The sequence below is a fragment of the Hesperophylax consimilis genome, chromosome 2 (assembly GCF_061612785.1).
Source record: "Hesperophylax consimilis isolate HC1 chromosome 2, BYU_Hcon_1.0, whole genome shotgun sequence".
In the NCBI taxonomy this organism is placed as follows: domain Eukaryota; kingdom Metazoa; phylum Arthropoda; class Insecta; order Trichoptera; family Limnephilidae; genus Hesperophylax; species Hesperophylax consimilis.
In genome coordinates, this window is record NC_142837.1 from 43,743,355 (window position 1) to 43,756,218 (window position 12,864).

The 12,864-nt window shown below is 33.0% G+C and overlaps 1 protein-coding gene across 1 annotated transcript in view; it reads left to right on the forward strand.

Annotated features, from left to right (window-relative positions):
- The window catches only part of NKCC (sodium potassium chloride cotransporter), an 86,091-nt gene that overhangs the window by 56,103 nt on the left and 17,124 nt on the right, over window positions 1–12,864 (forward strand). Inside the window, exons 2-4 of the mRNA XM_089644166.1 lie at window positions 6,439–6,513; window positions 7,907–8,087; window positions 8,983–9,242. Of these exons, the coding sequence (XP_089500292.1) occupies window positions 6,439–6,513; window positions 7,907–8,087; window positions 8,983–9,242 (516 nt within the window). The remainder of the gene's footprint in view (window positions 1–6,438; window positions 6,514–7,906; window positions 8,088–8,982; window positions 9,243–12,864) is intronic.

Genomic DNA, 12,864 nt, shown 5'->3' on the forward strand with positions numbered 1-12,864 from the left:
TCGATTGGGAAAGAGTAAATAATTTAACTAACGTCATTCACAAATATATTAAAGGCTCCCGATCCAAAGGTCATAAGTGACAAATGGCTGCTTTTGAGTAAAAATTTCATGTAAAGTTAGGTACACTTTCCGTTCGAAAGAGAAAAAAGTGTAATAATAATTATTATATAATAATAATGCCAAATAAGAAATTCGTAGTCACTAGCAAACTTGAAGGCAGGAAACGAAGAGGAAAATCGTCGATGCATTGCATTGATTAAATGACGTACAAACTGACTAAAAAGAATTTAAATAAGATTGTTCTCATAGACGTTTAACCCTAGAGTAGTCGCGTGGGGAGCATTTTGCCGCCCATATTAAAATTCATTATTGCATATTTGTAATAAAAAACACTGTTCATAAAAGGATCAAAATGAAACGTAAACGTTTAGAAAAAAGTAATATTTAATACTTGCGTACTTTTGGGATAATTTTTACCTTAACCAACGTAAAATAAAAATATCTAAAAATTAACACAAATTTATATGTTTTCACTATCTCCATCATATGTTTCAGCGATACAGTTTTGACCCATGTGCATGCAATTTTCGTTGTTCAGTAACTTTGCAAATACATCGCACCCTTTTTTAGTCCAAAAAAGTATGCAATTAATGCCCAATTTCTTTTTTTTTCGTCTTAAAAAATAAATGTAATAATCATTACGACATTATATTTACATCAATTTCAACATTATCATGCATGTGTATTTATGTAAATACATAAATTTTATATTACAATACAGGTAGGTGAGGAACGGAGGGGCAACTACTAGGACACTTGACCTCGACTAGTGCATGGTTTAACAAATAATAACATTTATTTGCAGCGGGCGGCGAAATTCTCATAACGCGAGCGCTCTAGGGTTAAGTTGCGATATATCACTTAAGCCTCTTTGACTCGAGACAGTCTATATGTATTCAATCAATTCCCAAGGCGTTGTAATCTACCAACTCTTTAAAGATAACACCTTTAATACTATCATAATTGGCCACTACAAGTACTTACCTGACTGATGACGTCTGACCTACCGCGCAGACGCCAAGCAGTCTAAAGCAGTTTCCTGCGGTACCGGCCGGTCAGCTGTCACGAGATGCAAACACGGCCGCCGTCTTGACAATTAAAACCTCAATTCAGAAATCTAAACGTGCTAATTGCCCGACACGGTAGCTTAAAGAAGATAAAATTGATCTATTTGAGTAAATCGATGTTGTATCAATGAGACAAATGGCATTTGAAGGCTTTTCATTGATACAAAGAGATACTTCATTACGAAGAAAACTGTATGTGTCATCTTTCCGCGTTTTCCAAGCTACAACGATGCACAAAAGATGGCCAAATAATAATGAAAATACGCTTGGTATATTCTTAAAACCTTTACGAAAAATGTAAAGGATTACTACGTTGCGTTTAGACAAACCAGGTAATTTATTTAGTCATCGAGACAAACCGTCTCAAATACTTAATTAAATCCTTTAAAAATAGTTTTTTTTTAATTTATCAATCAATTTAATCAAAATTCTGTAAGATCGTTCATTCCTTGGAGCATATTCCCTCAATGTTTATGTTTTCACGACGACATAAGTGTTACAATATTTATTTACTATCAAAGAACCACATCAGCGAATGTGAGACCATTTATCATTTACATAGAATAAAGAGTTTTATTCTTTACTAGCTGTACCCCGCCACACAATGCTGTGACTCAGTCTGTCTGTGCAGTTATAGTTTGAGAAACGATAGCGCGTGGTGCTTTTATGTCCAACAGATGGCGCTGTTTTTCAAAAAAAGCATGTTTTTTTTACCTGTCACAGGTGACATCTATATAATATAGGTATATAAAATCACATACGTATTTGAACGCTACGTTGTGTTAAAATTTCAAAGCAATCTGTCAAAAACTTTCAGAGATTTAAGATTTTGAACAAACGAACTTTTTCTTGATTTTTTTTTTTTTCATTTTTATTTGATCATTTATATCAGAATACAAGGTGTTAACGGTTGTACTGGACTTTCTATAATCAGTGATTCCTGACATTATTTGGTGAAAAAAATGTTTAGGCGATGCACTACGTCGTTTAATATTTTAAATTGAGCCGCTATCAATAATAACCCTTACGTAGATGGCGATAAGGTTTAAATTCCCGCTTAACACCATCCGCCTGTTTTGATTTATGCAAGAAAAAAACATGGTCAAAAAGTGCCTTTTATTTTATTTTGTGGATGTTCAGGCATAAATATTTAATTTTTTTCGATCATTTTATAAATAACTTAATTTGCCACATTATACAATAAAATCATAACCGAAAATGGATTCGTAAGTAGGAGATTTTGAATTTTAAAGCAGTTTTCATATGCCTTATACATTATTTTTTTCTGGGCTTATGAAAAGACTTATCTTTAAAAAACTCGATTATTTCAAAGGCCAAGATGTATTCTACTCGCAGTATTTAATTAAAGCATCTGAAACATTTCTAGGCGACCAAATTTTGAAACCAAAAACACATGATTTTGCATTACTACGTATGGCATCGCCTTAATATTTTTTTTTCTTCTAAAACTAACAAAATAATAATTCTTCCACATGACAACCCTAACTGTTCACTTTTCATTCTGATTTTTTTATATTTTGTTGACAGAAAAAAAAATTGTCACCCGCAAAATTTCATTTACATTTTTAAATAAGTCAAGTATGTATTTTATTAAATCAGATATATTTTTTGAAGTACTTATTAATTGCGTTCTCTTATTTATGATATCACTAGCTGAAGTGGAACCGGCGATGCTCGGGGTTATGAATAATTTGTATTGTAAGTTTTTAGGTTGTGAATTCTAGTATACCTGAAAACTAGGTCTATTTTTAAGATGAAAATAATATTATTTTAAAGAGTTGAAAGGTTAACTTTTTTTTAAAGTTTTTGTTTAACTTGATCGTGCCAAGTTTTCAACGGACGTGCCCGACTTCCACTACACTACTGTATACCACATTGTTTCTATTAAAACAATTACATTATATTGAATTTAATTCGACTCCGTATCTCATTCCAGCGCTTAGATAATGCTTTAACCCTTCCTCTGGCGTCACTGACTTCTTCCACCATTCAAACCACTCTCTAAGCCTCCTGGCACTAATAAGAATAAACTTATAATAAGAAAAAATTTTTGCGAAATCGATCCAGCACATTCTAGTCTTAGGCATAAACAAAGAAACTTCATTTTGATATAAATTTGTAGATAACGTGAAAAAAATATTATATCGTGTCATTATTATTTCACTTTTTTTTTTTTTTTCTACTTCCGATTTTATGTCCGGGTTAAATCTTCCCCATAGGAAAAACTAAACCCTTCCACTCACTTTTCCACAAATGATCATCTAGTCAACCAACACTATGCAAGTGCATTATATAAGTAAAATAAATACAAAACAATACAAGAACAACACGTCAACTCACCAGAGATCAAATGGGAAAATAATTCACCGACTCCGATATTTTCATATCAGAGGGTTCGGCTCGGTAGAACTTCTAACAGGGCCTATAAATCTTACTGATCCCTTAACATAAATATTTAAAAAATCTTTCATTATCCTACATGTATTCAAAATGACCGATTTTTGCATCTTTATATATAAATTTTTTGATAGATCTAATACGCCTAAATTTTTAATGAGAGAGCTAGGTATAATGCCAGTAGCCGAAATAACGAATGGTAATATTTTTATAGTCTGAGAATGCCAAATTATATCGGGTCTATTATGACTAATCGTTCGGTCTGTTAGTATAGTTTTATCATAATATATTTTATAAAATTCGTTTTCTAAAAATGAATTTGGTTCGTATTCATAATATGGTACTATATTACGGCAGTCAATCAAGTTATGTTTAATTACCAAACTTTGGTGAATTATTTTTAAAACTTGATTGTGCCTAAATGTATACTCGGACGGTGCTAATATAGAACATCCCGATATAATATGTTCTATAGTTTCCGGAAAAGCCAAAGATTTTCTACACAAATCATCAATTTGATTTGTATCTTTGATTAAATGCTTCCTATAATTTTTAGTATTAATGACTCTATCCTGAATGGCTAGCATAAATCCTTCTATTTATGCGCTCAATTCTCCAATACTCAACCATTTGTTTGACGAAAATTTCTCAACATACGTTTGGTTGAGATAATTGAAGTGTTTTGCGTGTAAAATTTTATTTGACCAGGAATCTAATAATTCCTGGTTGGAATCTATAAAAATGTTCGCATTCTCATAGTATAAATTTAAAGGTGTAATATTTCTATCTGCCTTGCAAATTATTTTGTGCATTTCTGAGCTATGAGCTTTCTTATGGAAAAAAAGTTCTTAGCATTTCTACCTGATTATGTTTCAAAGAAGTTATTTTGATTATATTAATAATTGGTCATAATTACTTTAAATTTATATTTAAAATAAACGATAACAATACTATTTAATTTATAACTTTGTTTTTTTTTACATGATTTTTCCGAACTTATGTTTCTTAAATAATCTACTTTAGTCTTTATACATTGACAAAATTAATAAAACACGAAAATTTTCTATGTCAGCTTCTTTAGCATAAATATATGTATCTATGTTCCTTACCACAAGTTACCACAGATCAAGACCGTTGAAGTTACATTGTATATTTAGATTAATTTCACCTTCATCACGTGTTGATTAGATGAAACATAATGAATAACGTTTACTTCAAATGTAATTTCGTAAACACGAACCCAAAAGATACGCATGACGTCATACCTACCCCCTACCTACCCTACCTACCGACCTACCCCCAATAATTAACATGTTATTCTATACGTCTGTTAATCAATTGATCCGCGCGTAATTATCTTTCGATTCTCTATAATTATTTGTTCATAATTATATATAGATACACACTTACTATTTATAGGGGATTATTGACGTAAGAAATCAAATATATTTAAATATTGTCTGCTGACTATTAAACTGCTTTCGTCTGTGTCCTTGCTTTAATCAAAACCCGACCATACGCCAAACCTACCTAGTTACTCTGTCTAGGTCTAGACCAGGCGTGCCCAACCTGCGGCCCAATTGAAGATTTTTTGCGGACCAAAGTGACGTTTTCATCTTTCCATGTTTTTGATTTTGGTATTCATGCAAAAAAAATCGGCCTCGTAAATTTATCACATTTATATTATATTTTATATTTTTGGGGTTTGGATTATTGCTTGAAAAGTGCCAGGCGCATAACCGCACTATGAATTTGTTATCGCAATCAATTCCAACCGGTACATTTTTTTCCGCTCATTTCTCGGAAGGTCGACTGCAGCTGACCTGATTTTTGTAAGCGGAGGGTGAGTGCAGATGACATTGGAAAAGGAAACTGATTATTTATCTCCTTCATCGTACACGTCAAGACTCTATTTTTTAATAAACCGAAGCTACATTTAGTAATTGTGAACTAATCTAGACCATCCAGTATCTCTGCATACAGCGTTTATTAGTTTATTAGTGCATTTACATATTTACACTCAATTACAAATATACAGTACATACAAAAAAAAACAATTTCTCCTCACACACATAGGCGCGTGTATAGCGGAGAGCGAAAAAGCTAGCACACCTATTAAATATGTGCTATTTTTTTAAATATGTTAAACGCGCCAAGGGCAAATAAGTGGAAGATGCAGTATTTAAACAAGAATAATAATTCTGCGAAAATATAAAACGCATCACTAATTGATGTCTGGAGATGTCAAGCAATAAATCAAAACACCCATCGAGAGTCCGAGCCCCACATGTTATGATTATACCGGCTCCCTCACTCCGTGAGCGTATAGAGCCGGCAATACAAGTGAGACGGTTATAGTCCGAGCAATCGCACACTTTTTAAGCAACTGTTTGTATTGTTTACTCGTGTTATAGTAGTGATGCCATTCTTACCGTAGATCTTGAGGAATTGTAAACCTCGTAGATCTTAGGGATTATTTCTTCAGAAATTCTCTAAACAACTTACGTAACTTCGGGTTCGGTACCCCTGGTCTAGACATTAGAGTCGAGAGTAAACATTTATCTCTGTATCACCCTAGCGTAGAACTACAGTTTCAATTTGATTAGAAATGTTTTTTACTTTGTTTGTTGAATAGGTCTACTAATTTGCTACTAATGGGTCTCCATAGAAGCCAGATCCCCTTCCCATTATTCTTAAATAATTCAGAATACAAAACATTGTTAGTTTTTATGTGTATTGACGTATTGTAAATGTCTTGATAATCATTTTATGAAATATACGGAGCAATTCTGAAAAATATTTCAGACGAAATTTTATTTACCTACTCATAGATACACTTCTTTATGTAAGTTATTGTATATTAATATATGTTTTTTTTTCTATTTACCAACAGGATGAAACAGAAGCGGATTCAAAACTACCCCCTGAAACTCAAGGACACGTCGGAATAAAGCTCGGCTGGATACAGGTAAATAGATCGTAGATAGTAAATAGATCCTTTCATTTCTGTAAATTATATTAGTAGCAATATAAACATCGTCTCACATCGGACAAGTGTTCACACGATGTCGACCGCCCCCTTCCGACTGCCTGACGCTCACATATTCCCTTGGGTCTTCGGGCAATCCTCCAAACTTCCCACATACTCTATTTCCAGGGCTTAATCAGATAGTCGGTCTGAAGGGTGCGGTAGTCGATCTTCGTACAGGTAGCAGTTGACAGGTGGAATTCTCTCCGGTAAAGTATTACTAATTTATATCTCGTTTTGTTCTTTCTTCAGATGCCTACAATTATGACGCTACTGAACGGAAGAAAGTGTTTTTACCTTTTTAATTTTTATTTCTATTTTGTTATTTCTACTGATGTCGTTGTTGTGATTATTTATTATTTAAGGCTTATTTTACTACATCTTTCACAGTGCATATCTTAATACAATTAACCATGTTTCTTGTGTATATCGTGGGCATCCTGCAACCTAACTACCGCGCAAGGATTCGTTATATAATAAATGTAGAGTCGTTCGTTTAACAACCAAGTCGAGTCCTTGTGAGAGCCCTGAAGGAGTAACCATCTGTTACTTATACCAGGGTGGGTAAGCGGTGGATAACATACAGTACCAGTAAACATTAAATAGAAAATTAGAATTTCAATCCAATTTTATATATCCGATTTTAGCTTCGTAAAGGAAGAAAGGAAAATTTAAATTAAAATAAAGCGATTAGTCTATAAAAATAATATTTTTAATTTTATAAAAACAGTCCATAGGTCAAACACTCCCGTGTGAATAATTTTACAATACAATCTACAATGACTTCCTATCAATACACCTTGGCTATGCAATGGCAAGACCTGGTAAATGAAAATTTAAAAAAATGTGTTTTTAAACATATTTTGTTACCAGGATATAATGCATACACTTCTGGAAAAGACGTCTAAAAAGAATCTTAGAAAAATTTATGGTGTATAGGTACATATATCTTCCAATTAAACTGGACAAAACACGGAGAAAACTTACTGACCTAAAACATTGCTAATTTATTCAAAATCTGGTATCAAATCATTCGTATTCCTGTAAAAAAAAACAGGACTGGCAGGCTTTTATCGAATGAATTGACAGGTTTCCTAAAAACTGTCAGTAAACCACGAATATTTTATTAGGATGTCGGAACACGTGTTCATAAAAATTCTAATATTTTAATATTCCGTCTTTATATTTATCAGAAAAAGGACACCTGCATTAACACGCTTCCGATATATTCTGAATGGACTACTATTTTATTAATAAATGGATTTCAATAAATCAGCTTTACTCATTTTTCTCCGTGTGTTTTTGATGATACAACCATATTTTCCATGTTTAGGGCGTGTTGATACCATGTCTCCTCAACATCTGGGGCGTGATGCTCTTCCTCCGTCTGTCCTGGGTCGTGGCACAGTCAGGAATAGGTCAGACTCTCCTCATCATCGGGATCTCTGCCTGTGTGTGTGTTATAACCACACTGTCGCTGTCAGCCATCAGTACCAATGGAGAGGTCAAAGGCGGTTAGTATTTTAGAACTAAAATGAAGTAAATTGGTTTTGTCTGATGATGCCTGAAAGTGCAAGAATTCAGATTGATGAAAAAATGGTGAAGTTTGAGAGTTGACTATCACTGACTGAATCGTGGAAATTTAATTTCATTTAGACACCAAAAGGACAGTGAAAATAAGAGAAGTAGAACATATTTTGATGGGCATTCATCGACTTTGAATCTTATCTGACCATAGAGCTGAAAATCTGCTTGCATTGATAAAATTGCGTACCTTTTTTCTGACATACATATATAGTCAAAAGTTCGCTCGAAAAACAAACTGTATATTTCGTCACATTCTGCAGTTGACTGATTTATATAGCGTCGTTTTTGTGAAAGTAACCTCGAGGGCGCTGAAACATTGTTTCCAGCTTTCACCATTCAAGGGAAGGCGAATTTACATATTAATTTTATTTAAATGAGCAAATTTCGTAATTATATACGGAAGATTGGAATCGAGCTCAGACTTAGAAGAGATGAGATGTCGAACGAAGGAGAGGCAATTTTATGTAAGGCCGAATGGAAGAGAGGATATTTGCTTAGAGAGGGACAACTAACAAAATTTGTGATCTAAAGTTACACTGTAATTCTCATTGGAATAAGCGAGGAAATTTATTTTTTATAAAAATTGGGGAATTGTTGAAATCACGGTTTTGATGGGATATACCTTTGTATCGGTTCTTTTGGATTGAATAGCAATATGCGGGATATATCTTTGAGGATGGAAAAAAATCAGATAGGAGAACGTGGGCTAGTGATTATGGAAGGAATCGATAATATCGTTACCCACAATGTCAATATGTCCAGGAATCCATGAAATGAGTGTCTTCTTCGCTACGTTTCTTCATGATGTTATTCTTCTTCCAGGTGGTATCTATTACATCATATCCCGATCCCTCGGTCCGGAGTTCGGGGCTTCTGTCGGTATAGTGTTCGCCTTTGCCAATTCTGTGGCAGCGAGTATGAACACTATAGGTTTCTGCAACTCTCTCAACGATCTGCTGAAGAGCAACGGGCTGCAGATTGTCGATGGAGGAAACAATGACGTCAGGATCATCGGAACCGTTGCATTATTGCTCATGATCATGATCTGCGCTGTCGGGATGGAGTGGGAAAGCAAAGCTCAGGTAAATTGAATGTAAACCACTGCATGAATAATTAATGTGTGGCCTATTGCAGAAAGAAACGAGTTCTAGATGGGAAAATTAATGTCAGCATTCACTGTTTTAACATATGACTTGCGATTCTCGACTTTGGCATTGTCGTCTTGTATATTTGAAACCGGTTTTGTCAGAAGTTTGGTTCTTTTAGGAATAGAGTTCATCGTAGTCTTCAATACACATAATTTTAGAATTAGAAGAGCTAAACTGGCTAATAGTGTAATAGATTGAACTCAATTATATTATTACATAAATTAATAATTAACATCTTACCAAAAATACATCCCAAACTAAATATACCCAACGCAGACATAACACGAGGACGTGCAATGAAATCAGGCCACCAAAATAGACAAAGCTAATAGTCAATTATTCTTCAAAGGGATGAAATATTATAATGCACTGCTGTAAACCATAAAAATTACACCAATTGATAAAGCGAGGGTTTTCCAATAAGAGGTGTTATTTTTAATAGCCCGCTATTTCGGTAGATGTTACTTTTGAAGCTGTCATTTTTGACATTTGACAAGTAGAAACTACGCCATTAATAAAAATGGAACGATACACGCTTCAACAACGCATTGAAATTATTAAAATTCACTTGAGTGAATCAAATGCAAATCATCTTGAGTGATGAGGCCCATTTCCACCTCGGTGGCTTCGTCAACAAGCAAAATTGTCGCATCTGGAGCTCGGAAAACCTAAGAGTTATTGTTGAAAAGCCTCTCTATCCTCAACGTGTGACTGTTTGGTGCGGTTTATGGTCCGGCGGAGTCATTGGACCTTACTTTTTCGAAAATGAGGCTGGATCAACAGTTACAGTGAATGGATTGCGCTATCGAGAGATGATTAATGATTTTTTATGGCCGGTATTGGATTATATTGATCTGGACAACGTTTACTTTCAACAAGACGGCTCTACATGCCACACAAGCAACGGAACCATTGATCTTTTAAGATTGAATATCAAAATATTGGAAAACCCTGTACATAATATATTTTAACATCCACATTAAGCAAGATGTAACAACATATTAATGTCCAAAAACAAAATTGAGGTAACAGAAACATTTAAATATGAGCAATTTAAAAAGAAAATTAACTTTTTTTTGTTTAAATGAGTTTTTTTATTCACAATGTACATTTGTTACGTATAAATTTTTTATAAAATTAGCGACCGGTTTCGACACGTCCGTATCATTAACTAGCTATTTTAAAACTAAATTTTTAAGTGCAGAAATATGGGGTTTTATTTAGTTTGGTTCTTTGGTGGGAGGGGATTTGAGGGAGGGGGAGGGGGTTGAGAGGGAAGTGGAGGGAGGAGTCAAAATAACGGGGAACATTGTCAATAGAGGTGATTTGCAAGGTGCTATTATTTTATTTACTATATTAATGTTTGAATTAATTTTCTTGTTGATTTCTAATGTTTCTAATGCGCACAAATTAAAATATTTATTAATGTTAGAATGTTTAAACTTAGTTTTATCCCGGTTGAAGCTATGGCCTGTCTCTATCAAATGATTAGCGAACTCGGAGAAATTATTATTTTTTAAACATAGTTCGTGTTCCCTAATTCTGGTTTTGAAATTTCTTGTAGTCATACCTACATACTGGGAGTTACAATCATTACACTCTAAAGTGTATATCCCATTTTTATCTAATTTATTTGAAACATCCTTGTTATTAATTAAGTTTTTTATTTTAGAATTGGTGTAAAAAGCTGTCGAAATATTAACTGGTAACATGCGGGATATTTTTAAGGACAAGTCGCCTGTATAAAGAAGTTTTTTATATATTAGATTTTTACTAGATTGAGTGTTATTATCACCACTATAAATGTACTTTTTAGAAAATATTTTGGTTTGTTTCTTATTAACTAAACGATTAATTATGTCAGGTTTATATCCGTTGTTTATAGCTATTTGTTTTATAATGTTAATTTCATTATTGAAATTCTCAATATTTAAAGGGACATTAATGGCTCGATGTATCATTGAGTTGAAGGAGGCGAGTTTATGGGACAAAGGATGATTTGAAGTAGAAGGTATAACACAGTCAGTGTGTGTAGGTTTTCTATAGATGTTAAAAACACACTTATTATTATACCCCCTCAAATCCCCTCCCACCAAAGAACCAAACTAAATAAAACCCCATATTTCTGCACTTAAAAATTTAGTTTTAAAATAGCTAGTTAATGACACGGACGTGTCGAAACCGGTCGCTAATTTTATAAAAAATTTATACGTAACAAATGTACATTGTGAATAAAAAAACTCATTAAAAACAAAAAATGTCTAGAAATTGTTACATAGTGAATGCCAAAGAAATACAAAAAATAGAAAATTAACTCCCTGAAATTTGACAATGATATATTGTACCCTTAATATACGCATACAATCTATACTATCTAGCATTTAAAAAAACTTTGCCTATTGTTATAATACTAATTCTCTAAAATTGTGTAAATTGAATTATGTTTGCAGTTCATTTGAAGATAGAGTTATGTTTGTAGCTAATTTAAAAATTGAATTATGTTATTTTGTATTTGTAATTTGTACGTTTGTAGTTTTTTTTAATGAGACTTAATACTAAACACACATCACCTTTTAAACATTATTTTCTTTTTGTATATATGTTACAGACATAGTGATTAAATAGCTATTATACATAATGACTGGTCATGATATTTAATAACAAAATTGTTTAGATAATGTGATAAATTAATCACTTTATCCGGATATTATTCATAATATCGGGTCAAAGTTAGCCAAGGTAATAAATACGGTCCAACTGACTTGTTGAAGTTTAAGTTGAAGGTTAGGTTAGGTTTTATTACTTTATCCAAGTCTTCGAAGATATTATATAAAATTGCTAGTTAATGTGGTTAATTCTGTGTCAATTATCACTTTGTCTCAATTGGGTAGACATTATAAATTATGGCTGGATAGTAGGTATATATAATATCCGGATTTATTACTTTGGCTGTAACATATACATATACACACTCCTCCCATATACACGAGCTTCTGGAGCTCACCTTAGTATTAGTAGAATAATTAGGAAAACATATTTATTTTGCATACTGTAATAATTTTTAAATCTTGTACTTCTTTGAAATAAATAAAAAATATGTACTAAGTACATAAGTTGTAATTATTTATTCGTAAACTTAAATGTGTATGAAAATAAAATTAATAAACAAAGAAAATACCTTAGAAACATTTGTTATGTAACATTATTAAAGGGGTTGAAAATGAGCAATAGGAAATGAAATTATGATCAAAGTGCGAAACGGAAATTTTAGACGTGGTGCCAGAATGAAAGCAAAGAATATTAGAATAACATCACGGAAGATTTCTTTTTAATGATTTGTTTTTGGGTTACTATGCAGTGTTACGCTACCTCCCTCTTTAGCCAATGTTTCGGACACCATTGCAGTGTCCATCATCAGGGCAGATGTGTAATCTGATGATGGACACTGTAATGCTGTCCGAAACGTTGGCTAAAGAAGGAGGTAGCTCAAACGGCATAATACTCCAAAAACAAATCACTATAATACTTTTGACCGTGAAAATCTCTTTCATTTATT